The 20,843-nt window shown below is 39.6% G+C and overlaps 1 protein-coding gene across 1 annotated transcript; it reads left to right on the top strand.

Annotated features, from left to right (window-relative positions):
* The first annotated feature begins 4,564 nt into the window (after window positions 1-4,564).
* On the top strand, window positions 4,565-20,415 carry alpl (alkaline phosphatase, biomineralization associated). The gene is made up of 12 exons (XM_080495906.1): window positions 4,565-4,698; window positions 8,963-9,127; window positions 10,338-10,457; window positions 12,196-12,311; window positions 13,358-13,532; window positions 14,400-14,575; window positions 15,648-15,788; window positions 15,899-15,968; window positions 16,091-16,225; window positions 16,659-16,850; window positions 16,947-17,066; window positions 19,474-20,415. Exons 2-12 carry the CDS (start codon window positions 9,055-9,057, stop codon window positions 19,737-19,739), a joined length of 1,584 nt encoding a protein of 527 aa, XP_080352032.1. The 5' UTR covers window positions 4,565-4,698; window positions 8,963-9,054; the 3' UTR covers window positions 19,740-20,415.
* Window positions 20,416-20,843: the final 428 nt, after the last annotated feature.

Raw genomic sequence — 20,843 nt, 5'->3', positions numbered from 1 at the left:
GAGTATGCGAGTGGAAGACGGAAGACTGCACGTGATTTATAGACGTGTTTGACGTAAGCAGGCAGTGTAAAAACACCGGGCATCTGAATGAAGGCAGCTCAGCAAACCACCATGGTAAGCCAGTGAGATGCCAGGTCTAGATGTGGTTCCAGACCACTTGAGATCTGCAGTTAACAACTACACACCAAGAGGGAGCGACAATCTGAGCCTTGTACTCGGCGACAAATTACTGGACTTCTGTGATAAGAGGCTTCAATTCTGTTGAAATCAAACTTCTGCTTTTTGTTTCTACCGCAGAGAACACAATGATGACTCACCGACCACAACAGCAGTGATGAATATAAGAAATCACATGTCTAACAGCTAATGCTCATAATTAACCCTTTCATGTGAACATTGAGGGAGCTCATCAAGGTTGGTAAAACATTCCAGGAATACCACAAGGTCAAATGTAAATGATGGAAAGACATCGTATGACAACATTTACATCCAGTTCAACATTTTATCACCTGGGGGTAAAGTGACCGCTTGCACTACACCTGTATTATGCATGAAGACGGTTACTGGAGTGATGCTTATGTCTTTTGTGTACAAGAGTCTGAATCTGTGCCATTGTGTTTTCTGTTAACATTTGAAATGAAGCAAGAAACATTTTTTTTTTTAAATAATAAATTATAATAAACACAGACCCTATTAAACTGAAATCGAAGCAGTTCAGTCAGATTTTCTTTTTAAAGTGGTCCCCTGTGCTTTCGCCTGAAGGCCACAGATGAGATAAAGTTGTCTACAGCTTCAAGCTTTAGCTTGTGACTCCTGATGTCAAGACAGCAGCGGAAATTTCTGCTGGTCACAGTGCAGAGAAGCTTCTTCGGCTAAAAACACCCTTATAATGGTGTTGCATTAAAAAAAAAAGCTACTTTCCCAGGAAATCGGCTTCATCCTGCACTGCAATAGGATTGTCGAACTAATCTGAGGGATTGTGCTGGAATCATTACACTTTTCAATTATCCTTCTTGTTTCATGTGAACACTTGCCTGGAAAGAAATAGCAGTTGTAGTTTCTCTCATGTGGGTTTTAATTGTGCATGCTGCAACTCTGAAATTCCCCGAATTCCTGGTTAACAGCGGTCATTATGCCCCTGCACGTTTCAGGTGCTGTGACGTATGTGAAATGATCAAATGTCACCCAGCAAGGTCTTGTGTCACTTTACACACTGCTACTCCTGCAAAACTGCCAAAAGTTTTATCCTCAGTCGGCTGTAGCAGACATGCAATTAAAAGAAAAGACAAACAGTTCTTTGTTATTATGTAATTGCATAGATATTTATATATATATACTGATGTAAAAACAGTCAACTCTCAAACACAAACAAAGCGCTCCTTGCAGGACTTTTCCAGCTCGGGTCAGGATTAAAAGGAGTGGCACATGGAAGCTTGCACAGACACAAACAGATAACAGGAGATTACCTGTTCCTGCTGTTGTTATGGTGCCATGCAGCACACTCCTTAGATCACATGTAGGTAATGAATAACTGAACTGCAGAGTAAACCAGTCTTCCTGAGTGCAGAACATCCAGAGACATGCAGTGTTATTGAACCAATCAATCACTCAAGCATGAGGCTATACTCATAAATTAAACTGCTTCATAAATTACACCACCTACCAACGCAGAAGTTAGTGCCATAACTACACAGATGCAATCCATGTCAATAAAACATTTTGGTAAAAAAAAGAAAAAAAAAAAAAGGGTTTTTGTCATGTATTTTCCTTGCGCAGAACTTGAATGGTCTCAAATCATAAACATACATTATTACATTAAACCTTTTTAAGTGCAAAGTTTGTTGTTTACTTTGTATTATTTTTGTACAACAAAGACTATATACGTCGATAATGCGTAAAACCAGACTTCAGTGTGCACACATAAAGGTCAATGGACATGAGTGAAAGTTAAGAGATGGTTACTTTACGCACAACACACACCAGTTCGTACATGTGGATTAAACTTTATACTTTATAAGTACAATCTCCATGAGTAAATCATATTATTTAATTGGTTTTGAATTGTGTTATGAAAAAAAACAACAACAACAACGAAAAAAACAAAACAAAACACGCACTTTTATGTCAACTGCCATGTACAGTGGAGTCTTTTTGACACGTGATGGATCACTACGCATGAAGATCATTTGGCGTTTCTTGAGTAACGGAACTTGTCTGAGGGTCGCATGCAAAGGGTAAGAGAGGTGGTTCTTACCCTGCTGCCAAACGTTCCGCCGCCGCCGCTGCAGCCGTGACTCCGGTGTGCTTTCTGACCGGGGACAGAGCCACAGCCACAACAAGCAGAGAGGCTGCGCGTCTCTGCCAAGATGGTTCACGTCCCTCTGAAAGTGCCCTCCTACCCCGGAAACCAGCACGTGCTCGGTGGGGACCTTCACAGAAGTGGACCCCTGAGATGTTGTCTGTCAGGATGGAGGCGTCCCTCTATAAATGAAACTCCCAACAAGCGAGGAAGACGTCTGTCAAAGACTTCCTGGAAGAAATCCTTCCTGTTTAAGTCAAGCAAATCACACCACTTTGTTTTTAAAGTACAGATTCCAGTTTACTTGCGCGGATGTCACGGATGTCACCCACCCCACCCCCCCCCCCCCCCATTCAAATGAAAACATTTAAAACACAACTAATTAATTATCATCATATAAAATAAGTAGATTTCACATATTGTATGAATATTAACTCTGTAACGCTTCAGTTGGGTTGACACTCAACACTGGGACAATTATTTTTAATGTATAAAAAAAATACTATACAATTGAGTTATAGTACATTTTAATACCCTCATTATGTGACACTGTCTGCCCACAAAATGATTCAAGATGACAATCATACAAGTTTATTCGGTGTTTACAGGTATCAAGAATTAAGGGAGGTAAGGCAACTGTTTATGTTTAGTTTAAGTGCAACTTGTAACCTGTATTGTTGAAAATCTTTCTTCCTCAATTTAGTTTTTTCAAAACATTAATCCCATACTTGATTCTCAAGTATGTCTTCCAAATAAATAATACAATTTTTGTTTTGATTTCTACACCAAGTGGACTCTTCTTAGTTACCAGCTTGAGACATGTAAAACTCTGATGCTTCTAAACGTAAAAAAAACAAAAAAACAAACAAAAAGCTCAATAATAATAATAATAGAAAAATAGAAACTGCTCTAATGCCTTCAGAAAACTATCGACACGAATAAAGAAAAGGCAGGGAAAGCAGAGACAGTGTGTTCCGTGAAAGCTCTTTATTAGCCTTACTGCATCTCTTTCTACTCTGTAAGTATTGATTATGTAGGCACAGATCATTAAATACTGTGGGGTGAAAAACCCAACCACCAAATAAATTGGGTTTAAACGTAATCGAAAAGTGTTGGCCGGCTTTGCACGGACTAAAATCTATACCAGTTGGCTTTAAATGACACTAATGGGTTAAAATATTCCATAACATATTGAGCTGAGGCCGTTTTAACAAGCAAATGCCCAGGGCTATTTGGCTTCATGCTGATTGATGGGTTAAATCACGCTCATCAGGTAAGTTGTGGGCTGGGGTGGAAAAAATATAAGAATCAGTGACGCAAATAAAACACAGCTCATAACTGATAAGCTCAACAGTCATTGAAGAAAACAAGTCTTACAGCGACATCCAAAGGAGGTCAGGGCAAACAGCAAGGACTTCTCCTCCAAAACAAATAATAAGACATTATTCACTGTGCACATCACAAACTTCAGTGTGTAGTGGTTACCCCCCCCCCCCCCCCCCCAATAAATAAATAAATGGGTTGTTCATCTTTGCTTTGTATACATTTGATGTACTTGTAGTGGTGGCAGTAGGGACCAGATTCATGCTAAATCAAAGACTTGAAACTGAGTTAATCTATAGCTTTTGACTGGAATTTATTTCATAACATTACATTAAATTTCACCCATCCATAAAGTTTATTAATTGATTTATCTGCTGTCAGATCACTTCCACATGTTTTATATTAAAAAAAGAAAAAAAAAGAAAAAAAAAGAAAAAAAAAGAAAAAAAAATATATATATATGTGTGTATGTGTGGGTGTGTATGTGTAAATTATTTAGTGCTACAATTTTCATTTCTTGTATAAACCATGCAGTATAAATCAAATTCTATCCGAGAGATTGATGGGCTTATGTCAGAGTTTTCAAAAAAACTAGAGTAACTTTATTCGCCCCAAAGTCAAAGACAGAGTTTTGATACATTTAACATTCAAAATGCAACAATAAAGCAAATGTAACATCTGTACTTCGTTGATCGGGTTGTGATGTACTTTGTACAAACACCTTGTCCTTGATCCTGAGTTACGTTGTATCTGAATAAATAACAAAACAAAAACAAAACACCGCTCGAGTCTTCCGGCAGGGGGCGCTCTCAGACCGTCTCCTCCCACATCATCAGCAGCAGAGCATCGTTATTTGTAAGGGTTTTTTTTTTTTTTTTTTTTTTTCATGCCCCCTCCTCCCTGGACCCTCGTGGGATACAGATCGCTATTCTGAGTCAGGAGCCACAGTCGAACAAGTGTGGCCTTATAAAAAGGAGCGTGAAAGCAGCGACAAGGACGCTCATTTCAAGGTGAAAGATCTGAATGGACTGCACGCACACTTGGGTGTGGGTTTGAGCCCCGGAAAGCACCCTGCAGTGAGTAAAAACTACTTTTTTTTTGTCCACTTCGAGCGTTTCCACACATAATATCTCGGCTTTCGTGAGAAAGCACGCTGCCAAAGCAGTGATTCATATTTTAAGGGTTCGAGTCTGTTTTCTTCATCTTTCTTCTCAGCATCTTCTCTCACAGTGGACCCCTTGCTCACTGATCTGCTCTGAATTATTATTAATAGATGGGTTTTCTCAACTGTTGCACAGACATCAGGTCAGTTTTGATCACATTTTCGCAAAGACGTCGTGTTGGTGGTTAATCAGTTTTACTACCCCCCACTCCCCCCCCCCCCCCCCCCCCCCCCGCCACTAGTAATTAATCTAACATTACAAAGTTACATTTAAAGAAAAACATTTTACTTAGAGGATTCATTCAGCCAAGTGGATGTATTCAAAATCATCTTCATCTTTTGATGTACATGAATTTACAATCGGTTGAACATCTGACTCAGTGTTGCCATGAAATTCAGTTCAAACGTAAGTTATTTTGTGTGCAGGGAGGTTGAATGAGGCAAGACTGGCGTGAGAAGGAAAACAAGTTGCCTATTTAAGAGTGGTGACGGTTTGTAGAGGCTTTGCCAATCTGAGTGAACAGAGAGGGAGAAAGCAATAAACACTGTCTTGGCAGTGTTGCAATGGGAGACTGCCATCGTCATGTCCATTCAATAGAATAGCTTTAAGGTAAGCCTTTGTTGTGCCCGTCAGCCTGTCAACTTATAAACATAATGACAGGACTAATCCATGCGTTGGAGCAGCAGCTCGCTGCAGTGACACATGTTGAGTGCTTCTATGATTTGCCTCAGCCTTCAACAGGAACCTCGTGAAGAGCTGAGCAAGGCTGTGACAATAAAATGAATCCGTCTGACACCAGTTTGGACATGCTGGAATAGCCAAATTCTTGGTGACACCATGGCTGACATTGGATTTAATTTCATACTGACCACTTTGCTGACTGGGGCCTTGCTGGTGGCCGTCGTGGCCCTGCTCTGCTACTTTACCTGCCGACTGGGCGGCTCCATGCCTATAAGTGGACCAGGGAAGTTCTGATGCCGTGAACTGCCACACAGCCTGCTGCAGCTGACGCATGGTACAACCAAGGGTTTTGCAACAGTATTGCTGTGTCTTCTTGTCATGCGAATCATCTGCTTTGTTGGTGCCGCTTTCCCTTTGAATGACCTGGCTAGTTCAGACTTGTCTAATTCTCAATAAAACAGACGGTGCAGTTTAGAAGTCTTTGTCATCGAATAGCTGAGAAGGCCATCCCTGGAAGCTATTTTGTGATTTTTTTTTCATCACAGCCATAAAAAAGGAGAAGCTTAATTGTATGATGACTACAAGTCACTGGGTGAAAATGTTCAGGTAAGCACAGGTGAAAGATTTGAATGTTAAACCAATAGCATATGGAGGTAGCATATTTACTCAGTGATGGATGTGTCCGGTCAATCATTTGGTGTTAATCGGCTTTATTATGGCTCTTAAACCTCTCAGTGCTCTGGAGCTCAATCCCATTAAAATGACCTTGACTATAAGCACAAAGAAGAAAGGAGGAGGGTGTGGGTAATTACTGATGAAAGTCTGACTGGCCAGGACCCATAAGATCCCCTGTTGTTAGTACTTAAATTCACAGCAAGGCCTTGAGCTTAACTTCACCAAGCTCTTCTTTTGTTTCTCCTGCAACATGCACACCGCCTGATAGAACCACTTGAGACCAATGGAACCAATTACATAGCTTTCATTCACACAGCATTGGGGTCATTAAATCAAGTGGTGGTATTCTTCTTGTGGTTTTTACCTTTCTGCAATGTCTTTTTATGCCTGTTTCTGCATTTAGGAAAGAAAAATAAAACAAAACAATGTGTCCAAAGTGGTATCACTGCTCTTTCATTTGAACATGCTTGTCAACAGATTGCATGAAAATACAACATTTGGAACAGAAATCTGAAGGATGAATGAACAAATTAATCTTTATTTCAAACCCACACATAGAAAAAATAAAAGCAAGGGGAAAAAAGAAACATTTAAACAATTAAAACAAATACAAAGAAACAACACAATCCTCTTGATCTATACTTGTATGAACAAAAAGGAGTAGGAAGAAGTAAAAACTTATTTACTCCTCCCCCTCAAACTATCTGTTGTAGCTACACTTATACTTGTACTGGAGAATATACAAAGATGAAGGAGCGGAGACACATGCAATTTTGACATGTGAATTTAAGGAGTGCATAAATGGAAAGAAGCTCACTGCATTAAGAATTTCTCCCAGCAGTCTAAACCTAAAGCAACTTTACTACAAAAATGGTCCAGAGTGACATGAGCCACTTTCAAAAGCAATGAACGTATGCATCTCCCTAACTCCCTTACATGTGTTTATAGTGAAAAATCACAGTTTATTTTCAGTTTTGCTTTCCCGACTACCACCCCCGATCCCTGTCCTTCACTCTCCTCATCACTGACCAGATGTTCTTTTACACCTGTGTGACTTTCTTCAGTGAGCTTGCCTTATTTAAATATGCCCACTAACTCATCTTTTCACCTTCATTTGGGGTGTTAGTCCTGATAAGTGGGGTCATTCCTGAGCAGGGGCAAAAGCTCCCGTTATTTCTCAGACTATTGAGTGCACCTGGATATAAGCCGCAAGCGTCCACATTGTAACAGGGAAGGGATTTCACTGCGGGAATACAGGGATTGCTCATGTTTTCACAAATTCTCACAAATCTGTCTTTCATAGTGCTGGAAATTCCTGCACCGAGAGAGAGAGAGAGAGAGAGAGAGAGAGAGAGAGAGAGAGAGAGAGAGAGAGAGAGAGAGAGAGACATAATCACAAGGTTTTATCTCTGTTGATAAAGTACTTCATTATTTTTTTACTGATTGTGATTCTGAGAAGAAAGATTTCTCATCCATGGAGTCCAGCAGGGCGGCTTTACCTGATGCATCTGAACGCATCACTCACAAAACGAGGTCACAGAGAGCGAAAATATATCACTTTCATGGCAAGTTTTGGAGAAGCAGAGGTGCTCAAAACAGCATGTATATACATCCAGAAGTAGAATCTGGCGGCCTGAAGCTTGTTACTCGTCAAAATCCCTAAATTAGCGGCGTCATTGTATAAGCTGCAGGGTTCAAAGCGTGTGAAAACCACATTTTATTGTCTGCCCAAGCTGCTGAACAGGACAAGGGCAAAGAAAAAAACAAAGCGTGTGAAAAAAGTAGCGGCTTATAGTCTGGAAATTACGATGACGACAATACATATGATAGTTACTTTTATGTAATGAGGTTATAAAGTCACTGCGTTTATTTGTCTGTCTGTCAACAAGATACCTCAAAAAGAAGAAGAAGAAAAAAAGAGCTGATCTTCATGAAAATTGGTACAAAGATGCTTTTTGATCAAAGGCAGATCACATTAAAGTTTCGTGGTGATCCAGCTCACAGGAACTGCATCAAACTGGGTCAGACTGGCTTGAGAGCGGAAGATTTGCTCAAGGTCGTTCGGCGTGGCGTATTTTTTGTGGATGTTCTGTGGTCCGTTGAGGAGCGATGGGGTTAACAAACCAATGTAATGTGGGCGTGATCAACAGAATATCTTCATCCCAACGTCATCCCACTTCATCTTGGACTAGCCACCAAACATGTGCCAAGTGTGGCATGTACACATACTTAAGTACAATTTACAACATGTTATTGACTTTCTGACATCAAATCATTGGTCACTATTGAGTACACACACAATTAAGATGAATTTGCAAAGCATTATCCTGCTCCTGGTTTGGAGACAAAACCTTTTTTTGTCATTTCAAATAATTTCGAAAATATGCATTTGTTTACAAAACAAATTGCCATAGTGTAGTCTTTGAATGTCGGTAAGTAACTAATATTTTGTGAAAACAGCACTCAGCACTTTTACTTGAGTATATTTACCTACTGATGTGATATTAATCGCTATGCATGTGCTATTTTAGGGATTAGCTGAGATATCTTCTCACTTCATTGCAAGTTGCTATTACAAAACCTGTCGTTTAGTGTCGAGCTGGGCATTAATGATCAAGCTCTTTTGTATGAGCACATGTCTACACTACTGTAAAACTCAGTGACCCACTTGACATTTTTAACACAGAAGTGTCATTATCCTGAAAGTGTGCTTTATGAAATTATGGCTCGGGAAATAATTATCAAACAAGTGTGTCATAGTATGCGTATGTCGATGACAAACACCTAATCATTGGCGCGTGCTTCTTTTATTCTCCCGTAGCTGTGACACAACTGCAGAGCGGCTCCCTTAGCACCTCAAAGTGGCATGTTATGGCTGTCTAGAGCGACGTGTCAGCCACAACAGACGACAACATGAAGGTGACAAGCCTGCTCATCATTTGCTCCTGTATGATCTCGGGAATCTCGGGAAAGCCACAATTCCCTGGTAAGTTAACGTGCTGTTTGTGCTGCTGCAAAGCAAAAAAAAAAAGATTTTTAGTCTGGGTGGAGCTGCACTGGGAGACAACACAGATTTTCAAGGTTCAAGTTTGTCAAGCAAGATTTCCTGTTTTACTTGAACAATGGAAAGTTGTGCTGTTGTGTTCAGTCAGAGAATACCGGTAACAGGAATGAATGTAATCAAACAGTGCTTGGGGAATGCCCCTCCTGCTGCCCCCCAAATTTGAATCTCGGCTCTCAAATGTCAAGATTAACTCAATTTGCAAAGGATGCATGATATCAACGGCATTTCTGAAGTATCAGCTGATGTTTCCTTTTGACAAAACATATCTGTAATAGTCCAAAACCAATTCCTGCTGAAATAAATGTTGTCTTCCACGCTGGAAGCATTGTACAAAATCATGTGTCACATAATCACAGAACAAGCCTAAATCCTCTAAAGTCCACAGGAAAGGTCATAAAAGCACACTGGAATTTTGCACCTTTCTCATTTATTATGCTATTAAAAGGAAAATTAGTGTATGTGTATGATTAAATTATAGTCTCACAATTTCTATTGTCTTTGCCCTTACAAAGTATTATCCCCAATGTCCACTATATTCAATTTCACATTTGTAACCAACCAGGAATCTATGGTATGAGGAACATTGAAAAGTCACAGCCTCCTCTTTTTGACTTACAGAAGAGATGTGGTAGGATGCTTACCTCCCTGCAGTGTACTGTCACTTGGTTTATTTAGTACACATGTTCTATGATTCAAAACATTGTTATTCTTAGAGAATCAACTCATGTCTGTTAAGGTAAAATGAACAGGATAAGCAGTTTTCATGTCTGTGTGTAAACTTAAACTATGATCATAGTAATGTTAGAGAGCCCGACAGAAGAAATGTGTTTTTCTTTTTTTTATTATAATGGGCATAAAATGTATTCAGTATTTATATAAGCAATCACACGAGTGACTTGAAAAATACTGACATATTAAGATGAAATTCAATGTGTATTAATATGTCATGAAAATCAAATTTTTGTGCACAAGGTTAGGTCTAAATGGGATTATCATTACTTTGTTGATTGTTATTGTATTGTCTCATAGCAGAATAAGGTCAGTCTCCTTTGAAAAAAGCCCACATTCTCAATTGTTTAGAGTTTTGCAAAGATGCCAAATATAAACACATTTATTTTCTTGTGATATGCAGAGCAGGAGAAAGACCCCCAGTTTTGGAATACATGGGCTCAGCAGACACTGAAGGAGGCTCTGACGCAGCAAAAGCTTAATCAAAACATCGCCAAGAACATCATCCTCTTCCTCGGAGATGGTAAGTCACAGCATCATCATCTTCACAATTGTCAACGGTTGTGAAATACCTTGTGATAATTGGTAGAGGCAAAGTTTTGTTGCTCAGAGAATTCGATTTTAGTGAGCTCAACACGGAAGACACATTGTCAGTGCAGGCCTTGGCTTCCTTTTAAGCAATTTAATTAATGTGTTACTTCAGCTCTCATTGTTTTATTAAAAAAAAAAAAAAAAAAACCTGGTCATGTTGTCAAAAATTAATACAATGTTTCAGACGTTTTCTATTACTGAGGTGAAAGAACACCAGCAAAACAAAACAATCCTGCTGCTGTCAGGTCACTGGGCTTCTCTTTGCGCTGGGTCACCCATTGGTAGCACAAAACACTTTTATCCTCCGTTGGGCCTCCGTTGGCTCTCTCTCTTTCCCTCTGTTTGCACTACAGGGGCAGCGTGGCATTCTTGCACACCACTGCATTCACAGTCTTGTTAACATAGTTATAGAATAACAGGCAAAAAGTATAGAGAACAAGAACTGAGGTTAAATGCAAAGAGGGAGGGATTATCGGACTGGAAAATCATTCTCAGGCCTTGACTTCATCCCAGGAACATTTACGGGATTGTGTTTAAGTCATCAAAACCCAGATGGCTGTAAAATCTATTCCTCTAGGAATCGCAAAACCTCATGTTCTTTGAAACGCGCACAGCTTCAAACGCGTAGAGAATTCCTCCACTTGACCTGGGTCAAAATAATTTGTTTTCCCTTGCGAAGATGATATCCACAAGCAGAACAGTCCCATTAAAAGTGGACCACAAATATTTTCAATCACTGCGACCCTTTTTTTTTTTCCTGAGATGTAACCTGATAATCAGTTCCCAAATGTCTGTACTGAACTGGTGAACACATTCATGTCTTCTACTCCTTTAAAAGGAGTTCAAAATGGCTTTATTGGGGCTGCAATTGTGTCGGGATTAGCAGTCCTGCTTTGCAACAGGAAGGACCCAAACCCAGACCCAGGTTCCTAACTCGGGAGCTTTTTGTGTTTCGATTGCATTTTTCTTTTTATCATTGCTTACTCTAAATTACCTGAAGGCTTGGGTCAAAGTTTGTTAAGCACAATGTAAGCTCTCATGTGGTGCTGACTCCATAGCCCTAGTACGGATGGATGGATGGATGGATGGAAAAATTTAGGTAAACATAGCGATCCTGGATCTACAGTATATATGGATAAATGAACTCTGCTCGGGCTTCTGGGTGCAATTTCAGGAAAAAGCTCATTCCGTCTAAGAAGCTGGTTGTAATTCCATGGTTCCAGCTTATTTAGGATGGTTTTAGCACATTTAAAACTTTACTATTATAAAATAACACAAGCAGAAGTCATAAAACTGACATTTGTTCTGATTTGACTAGTTACAGACGTACAGTAGAAGGGGATGTTTTTCTTTTTTATTGTTTTCCCAACATGTATTTCTTAGAACAAGAGGTTTCCTCTTACTGGCTAATGCGTGTCAGCTTTGGTTATGTTTGTTGTTCTTTCTTCTTTCTCATCTTTTTTTCTCTCACTTTTCACACAGTTTTTATTGTAACGTGAATCTCCGAAAAACCCTCTGCTTGACAGCAGTTGTCTTGATCTAGAATGTCTATAAAAGCAAAATGGCTTGTTGTGTTACAAACTTGAGGCTGCAAATGAATTGATTATATGCTTTGTTCGTGCTGAGAACGAAAAATTGATCCTGAAACCCAATGTGATTTTGATGCTTAGGGATGGGCATTCCCACGGTCACTGCTGCTCGAATCCTGAAGGGTCAGCTGAACGGACAGAGCGGAGAGGAAACGCAGCTGGAGATGGACAAGTTCCCTTTCGTATCTCTGGCCAAGGTCTCCCTACTACACAGTATGGCAAAATGTATTGATCTTGCTGCGGACATTAGTGGCTTCCCGATAAGGTCTGTGACCGTGGGCAAGGTCACATGCCCTGAGCATTATGTTACAGTTTCCACAATAAATACAGACACAAATCAACAAATTCTTTCTTCCTACTGAACGTAATCAGGCAACAATGTTGTTATTAGTTGTCCCGTTATACATATAAACGCTTGAAATTAATAGCCAGGGAAGTTAAGTCTTCCCTCTGGTGTAAACTGAGAATAATGTCCTGCTATAATCCTGCTGACACAAACTGTATTGGGATTATATAGAATGATTAGTGCTAGAAGATTTGCTCGTTAACAAATGGTCTCACCATACAAACTTGGAGCCCATAAAAATCGCACAACAGTCTAAAGTGACTGAATCCAACCTCGTGACAAAACTGTGCGTTTCTCCAAAGCAGTGCGCAGTGTTTTACTGATCAATTGATTAGTCTTTTAAGGGGCAGAGATTTTCAGCTTGAGTCAATTAAGTATCCAAACAGTTTTTTCTTTGGACAAGCGCTCCAAATAATATTGACTTAGCCGCCAAATTTAAAAAGCTAAACTTCTTTACTTTTTTTAATTAATTGATTGATTGTGTTTGCACATTTAAAAAAAAGAAAAGCTTTTCACCTATAAGATATATATAAAAAAACAATAATTGTTGTATGAGTCAGTATAAATATGGAACAATAATACCCAAATTTCTGAATGCAGTGTATATAATGTAAGACTGGAGAGCCACAAAGAGCGAATTGAAGTAAAAGAAAAAAAGGAAAAGAAAGAAAACGATGATATAGATTTGGAATATTGTTTTGCTGGCTGGCCTTTTTTTTTTTAATAGTTTTTATAGTAGTAGTTTTACATTTTTTAAATATCTTTTTTAATAATAACTTTGTCCTTTTTTCTTGTTCTAAGAATAAACCCTGTGAACTATCTGTACTAAATTACAGAGATCGTTCACAGGCGGAATTATTACAAACTAATCCGACCGTATGTCTTTCGTCATTGCAGACGTACAACACGAATGCACAGGTGCCCGACAGTGCCGGCACAGCCACGGCTTACCTCTGCGGGGTGAAGGCCAACGAGGGCACGGTGGGGGTGAGCGCAGCCGCCGTCCGCTCCCAGTGCAACACCACTCAGGGCAACGAGGTCACTTCCATTCTCAAATGGGCTAAGGATGCAGGTAAATCGACATTAAAAATACTCAAGAAAAAGAAACCAGATCAAATAGTTTCAGTTTTTTTAATAACTTGGATGTAAGTTTGTTATTTTCCAGTTGTTTTGGATTATGAAATGTCATGCCAGTCATGACTGAGGTAACTCATTTTTGCTTGTAGATTATATTAATGTGAAGTAAAGTTTGAGACTCAATTGCTTGAGGGAAATACTTTGAAGTGCATTTTCCTTTTTACACTATTTCTACATTCTCAAATATATATCCTTTGAACCAAAGGACCCTCGAGAGAAATTTGTAAACATAATGTACTTGACCAGAAAGGTTAACTGGAGAAAGGAGATGACTCACTCATAATTTTTATTTGACACCTTCTCTTTTCTGCCACGTGTCGTCTGCATTTCATTAAAATATTGTATTTTATTTACTATTATGTGAATAATGTTAATAATAAAATGCTTTCACATGTGTTTTATTCAATTACAAGTTAACTGATGTATCGTCGGAGCTTGAAAAGTAAACGGCCTCTGATTATGATGAATGCTTTTATCCATCAAGGGTGCATATAATCACTTTGAACATATGTTGTGTAAATGAACACTTTTTGGGACAAAACACTGCATGTCGGAGGCCAAAACCAGGCATCAGCACAAATGTACTGCATGGCTGAGTTAAGCATTAATGTTTTACTTTATTCAGTTAGTAATTGACAGAAAGGCCATCTGTGTGGTAACAATGATTCATCCATTCAGCCTTGGTGGTCCCCTATGGTGGTGTGCATCTCAGCGTGAAACTTCAATGCCTCTTTAACTAAAATGATGCAGCTTCCCTGAGCCTGGATTAAGAATAAAGGTAGATATTTTACGTCCCCTGCAGGCAAGTCGGTGGGAATAGTGACGACAACTCGAGTCAACCATGCAACTCCCAGTGCCTCGTACGCCCACTGCGTAGACAGGGACTGGTACTCTGACGGTGAGATGCCGCCTGAAGCCCTGCAGGCCGGCTGCAAGGACATCGCCAGACAGCTCTTTGAAAACATTCCCAATATTGATGTGAGTCACATGGCAGCAAGCATCGATTACTTGCTGATTTTGCAATTTTGTCTTATTATAGTTGTGCTGCCATTCTGTCTGTGAAAATCACAAATGTTTAGCTCCATATATCCTTCCATCCATCCATCCGTCCATCCATCCTTAGTACCATAATGATTGACTATATTGTTTGTATTTATAGTAAATTCTTGGAAAACTACTTGATAGTTTTCCCATTTCAATTTAGGCAAAAATTGATATCAAACTCAGATGGACTTGTGAGAACTTTTTAATCTTCTACATTTCTACTCCAACTTTGTCCATTTTCTCTTTGCATGAAATTAGGAACCAAGATTAATGGCTTTGTACATCTGTGTTTCCTAATCTGTTTTGTGTAATGACTCATTTCTTCATGCTTTTTATATAGTTACTCAAATCAGCAGGTTGCATTTTGCAAACTGTCACTGTGTGTAAGTACAGCCTGCTGTGGCAATTATTTGTAAATCAGACGACATATTAAGCAATATTATTGTTTTGAATATAATGTTGGAGTAAATATATTTTATTCATACATTAAAAGTGATTGCATTCATTTGATGTTGTACAGTTCTGGTCTTAAAGGGCTACTATCATACATGTTTAGTACTCTCTTTGATAAAAATGGCTTATTATCGGGGGGTTTTCACACTTAATGTCAACACTTTCGTTAGATTTAGGCATGTTGGAATAAGAAACACCCCAGTCTTGCAGAAAGAGTCACTTCCAGAATCAGGATTGGACAACACTGTCATGATTATTTGCAATACAAGTTTTCTGTGTATTTTCAGTTCAGCTGTGTTGTGTGTGTTCTTATGTGACGTTAGTACAGTTTTACCTTGTCACCCACTTTCATGCAAATACTGAACTAAACATAAAGTGTAACTACAATATAAAATTGGTTGTAGGTTTTTAGTGTTTCGTGATTTCAGTATAATTTTTTCCCCCATTGCATACAAAGCTGTATGGGCTTTTAGATGTAAAATTATTGCAATTAAGTTGCAATTGTGGGTTTGTTTTTTTTTTGTAATTGTGACTCCATTTGGGAATATTTCAGGTGATTATGGGTGGCGGAAGAAAGTACATGTTCCCCAAAAACCAATCGGATGTGGAGTACCCTAACATACTGAAGCATAGCGGCACGCGCAAAGATGGGAGGAACCTGGTGGAGGAATGGATTGCCAAAAAGAAGAATAAGGTGAATTTTAATCCTTTTTATTTTCCCATTCAGCCTTTATTTACCAAATTACATTTCATATATTAGTGAAAGTTCAAAGTGCTGCACATGTGTGTTTTTTGTTGTTGTAGAAAGCCCATTATGTATGGAACAAGAAGCAGGTCTTATCGCTGAACCCCAACAACGTGGATTACTTACTGGGTAAGTCTCCGTGTCATTATGAAACTTGCCATTGAAGTGTAAATGAGGAGCCGTATGTGTTTGCATGTGCCGTAGGCTTATTTTAATCGGTAATATTTTGCCTGCACCATCTATTATTGAAGGTCTCTTTGAACCTGGAGACCTGACGTACGACTTGGAGAGAAACACTGAGACGGATCCTTCACTGACAGAGATGGTGGAGGTGGCCATCAAGATCCTGAGGAAGAACCCCAATGGATTTTATCTGCTGGTCGAGGGTGACCGTTTAAATCTGTTTTAGAACTGCATGGCTGTGTTCTGCTCTGTGGCACTTTTCTACAGATGTGACCAACTGATGTATTGCATTCAAAAAGACCTTGACTTGAGTATCACAACCTTTTTTTACTTAAAAGACAAAAAGCAAGACAAACCATGCCATATATGTATATATTTGTTTCTTCATTGATGTAGTCAATGTTGTTGATCATCTTTTGTTTATAATTGGGGGTATGAGCCACAATTTTCCTGGTTTTCCCAACCAACTCTCTCATGTACACGTGCACTTCGCCAATTTTGTGGAGGTGAAATCCCAAGCTGAGATTTTTAACTCTACTGTTGCACTTTTCGTGTATGAAACAGAGATGTGATCAAATTAGTTTGGAAAACTTTGACACTGTAAGACTCAACTGCAAAAGTGTACCTCTTTGCCAGGTGGACGAATCGACCACGGACATCATGAGGGCAAGGCCAAGCAGGCTCTGCATGAAGCCGTGGAGATGGACCGGGCCATCGGGCGCGCACATCTCTTGACCAGCATCCATGATACACTCACTGTTGTCACCGCAGACCATTCTCACATGTTCAACTTCGGAGGCTACACACTCAGAGGAAATACAATATTTGGTATGCAACGGCATGGACGTGACAGAAACACTGCATACTTTATACCTGTGGAAGTTCATGACTTGTGAATTTGCATGCGCCGTTTCCCACCCGCAGGTCTGGCTCCCATGTTGAGCGACGTTGACCAGAAGCCATTCACCTCTATCTTGTATGGGAATGGACCAGGTTACAAGCTTGTCAGCGGAGTGAGAGAAAACGTCTCTGCTATTGACTACCGTGAGTTCAATATTCCAGTGATCATTTATGTGATGGAGAACAAAGAAGAAAAAAGTTCCCACTCTGTGCACTTTGGCATTTCTGGCATTTCCTATTTTCCCAAAAGGTTTAAAACAAAAAGTCTGCTGGACATCTGTTGGGATATGTGTTGTGAGACAAAACTTCACAGACAAGACTTTGTGCTTGGAAAAATAAATGTTGGATCGTCATGCGGGGGATTTTCCCTGCTGAGAAATCACCAACCAGTGTTAGCAGTGTAATACGTCATCATAAAAGCAGAAGATACTCCTCTCGTAGGCACATCAGTTTCCAGTTACTTCTTTTCAAACCTACCACATCACATGTTTGGTCTGTTTAGAAGTCTGAGCTGTGTTTAGTTCCTCTTTAATTCAAGCCACACCAGTTTGGTTGGAAGCAGACTGAGGCATGCATTTCAAACTGACTTGGCCTGCTTGTTTGTAGCACTCTCTTTTCTGTAAAAAGAACAACCTGTGTGTGTTATGTCCGCCAACAGGAAGAAACGGCCCCACTTTTAGTTAATTGGAGAAAATAGCAGTGATTCATTTGAAAATGTATGTTGTCGGTTGACTTGAAGAAAGCCAAGTTACATAAGGTAAACAATAACAAAAAATAGGCAAAAAAGCTGCTAGTGTAAGACAGTATTTTACTTTTATGAAATATCTAGTAGATTTTAGAATAACTACTGTTGTGAAATTTTGTGAGACGCATCCAAGGTGTCGATCCACAAGTCCCAATCCCTCTGAGGTTGACCAGACAGTGACACATACCTGTCTGTAGGTGTGTATGTGTGTGTGTTTTCATGGCCTGACCTTGGCCTGGTCAGTCATTCCGATTCATTTGTCATCATGTCGGAACTTTTCACGTTAGTGGTCAACCCCGCCACCTTCACAACTTTCTCACTCCTCCTTCCTCCACTACACCTCCTTTGACAGCAGCTCTCCATTAAAAAAAAAAAAAAAGACAGAATCTCCCCACGTCTTTACAGTTACAAAAAAACCAAATTTCTTTCTAAAATCTGTGTCGAGCAACACTTCCACAAACCCAAACATTCAGAGATACAATCACCATCCCAAATAGATCAATGCCTCCTCCACAATCTCAAACCTCTTATCATTAAATGAACCTCCGTCCAGCCACTGAGCCTTCATCTTATCAAACACAACAGAAGTAAAAGAGAAAACAAATCTCCAACCTTGGGCCCTGCCGACCAGCCCAGTCGGTGTTGAACTCATCAAACTCTGAAAATTCTCAACTAGATTGAACAGTGTACTGGGTGACACGGTACACACCTGTGCCGCATTATCTGGGAATTCGGTTGCACTGGTGTTGTTGGCGGATTTTCAATGTAATGTTGTTTTTGTTTACTAGTTTTCTCTATCATGGACTGATTCTTTTCTATTAACACCAACACCAACAACAAAAACAAAAACAACACCACACGAGACAACCACATATCTCATTCACAAAATGAATAAATCTTCCCAGCATCTTGACCCCCTCTTTTTAAAAAATTAAAAAAATCTTAAAAAGTAGATTTAAGTTTTTCTTTAGCGTGAGAGAGAGTGAAAGTTACAGTGTGCGAGCTGATCTGCAGTATCCCACTCACAAATGTTTGTCTTCAACAAAGTTCAAGTGGACCAGCCTCATCACTAGAAACTCTATTCCGACATACACGCCTGTGACTCGAATCAGCTGGTCAACTCGAATCCAGTTCGAGAACTCAGAATCAAAATAAGAAAATCCCAACCTACACAGCCACCAGACCAGTCTTTGGCCACTAAGTTTTTCCAAATAACTCCATCACAGTGTGACGCATGTTTTTCTAGAATCTAATTCCAAGGATCGCTTCAGGGTCCAACCCTTCAGTCACAACGGCCCCCGGGGCGGCCTGGAATCCAGGCCCAGACAATAAAACGAATACGTGTCCCTCGAGTCAAATCCGAGAGAAAACACAGTTCCAACCCTTCCCCTATAACGCCCCCAGGGCAGTCTGGACTTGGAGTCTAGACTGGACACTCCTTCGCTTCTCTCAATCACAATTCCAAATGTCAATTGGAATTTTCCAATGTTTGTTTTGAATTTATTTTTGGATGTGAAAGCTGTGTCAAAGGCACACAGTGTCTCAGGGTGACACGGTAGTTAAAACTAATTGAAGTCACAATAATCCATATCAATTACCAGTCATGACAGGAGAAACATTAAAGATTTATCAGTGCTGCCTCGCGTGACCTTCACAGTACTCCATCGACTTAATCAGCTTTTAGTTCTGGAAAGGACTTGGCCTCCTACTCACCCGACCAGGGCTGAATTCTTATAACCAACGTCAGAATTAAAATTCCACAGTAGACACCAGGCTAAAAAAAATAACTGCTTCCTTTTATTTCAGAGGAAAACAATTACCAGGCCCAGGCGGCTGTGCCTCTGAGCATGGAGACCCACGGAGGAGAGGATGTGGCCGTGTTCGCCAAAGGACCTCTGGCACACCTGCTGCATGGGGTCCACGAGCAGAACTACATCCCCCACGTCATGGCATACGCAGCCTGCATAGGTCAAAATAGGGAACACTGTATCTCACATGGTGGAGCAGACGGATTAAAACCCGTTTTGTCCAGCATCGCTGCACTTCTCACAGTCACTCGGTTCCTGTGCTGACCTTCCTCAGATCACCTTCTGTTTATAACCACTTTTTTTAACCCCTCTTACATTTCAAGATTTTGAAAGGTTATTTTTCGCTTTCTTTTGTTATATCATCTTTACACAATTTCAATAATGGGACCACTGTTAGACATTTTTTGTTGTTGCTGTAATACGTAATTGACTGATGAAACGTTCAGTGTATTTGCTTTTGGTAATTTAGCCAAGTCTGTCAAAATAATGGCCTAGTCATCGACTGATCCACTGAGGTGATGAAAGTTTTTTCCACTGATCACCATGAAAAAACAATATCTAAAATTATGATTTGTTTAATAGTTTATTCCCAATGTTTTTTTTTAGGACAATTTCACCTTGTTCAATGTAAACCCTTTTGGTTTTGATAGACTGGATTTGCAGATGTTGTCAAATGTGCAGTTACCAAAAATCTACCTCACAAGCTTTCAAAGGATCACTTGCATTATAATTATGGCCTGTCAAGAATTAACTGTATGGAGTAAAAAAAAAAAAAAAAAGCGAACAACTGAATGTGTAAATGACAAAAAAGTAGAATATATCTGAGTTTCTATTCATCCAATTTGTGCACCATCAGAGAAAAGCCCACTTACTATCGTTCTGTCCAATAACAAGCTGTAAACTGTCATCAGTAATAAAGCAATTGTGTCGGTTTTCTGGACCTCTTGTGTTTTTCTGGCAACATTTTGTTATTTTACACTTTCCGAAACAGTTCTTTCTGTCAAAATTTCTTTTGATTCCACCACAATGTGCTTTCATTTGAGATTTTTTTTTTTTTTTTTTACAGCGACTCTTAGAAGTAACACAAAACACAAAAAAGGGAATGGATTTCAAAAATCGTTCCAGGAAAAAAATGTGTTACTTATTTTCATTTCGTGCAACATTTTAAAGCAAAACAGTTTTCTGTTCACACACGTGTGAGTTGTACTTTTCCATTTCCTCTGTCGAAGGCTGTGTGGAATGTGAAAACACTGGAGCCACTGATTCCTTGGCATCATGTGGACACTGGAATAACAGACGACTCGTGACGGCTGAAGCATGAAAAGACAGATTTTAGCATAAGCATCTATGAAATTAAGTCCTGGTGTT

This window comes from Blennius ocellaris (genome assembly GCF_963422515.1).
Source record: "Blennius ocellaris genome assembly, chromosome: 4".
NCBI lineage: Eukaryota > Metazoa > Chordata > Actinopteri > Blenniiformes > Blenniidae > Blennius > Blennius ocellaris.
This window is presented reverse-complemented; position numbering and strand designations above follow the sequence as displayed.

Coding starts and splice junctions, on each gene's coding strand:
- alpl (XM_080495906.1), top strand. CDS start 9,055: ATGAAGGTGACAAGCCTGCTCATCATTTGCTCCTGTATGATCTCGGGA. Junction 9,128..10,337: donor GGGAAAGCCACAATTCCCTG/GTAAGTTAACGT, acceptor TGTGATATGCAG/AGCAGGAGAAAGACCCCCAG. Junction 15,969..16,090: donor CAACGTGGATTACTTACTGG/GTAAGTCTCCGT, acceptor CTATTATTGAAG/GTCTCTTTGAACCTGGAGAC.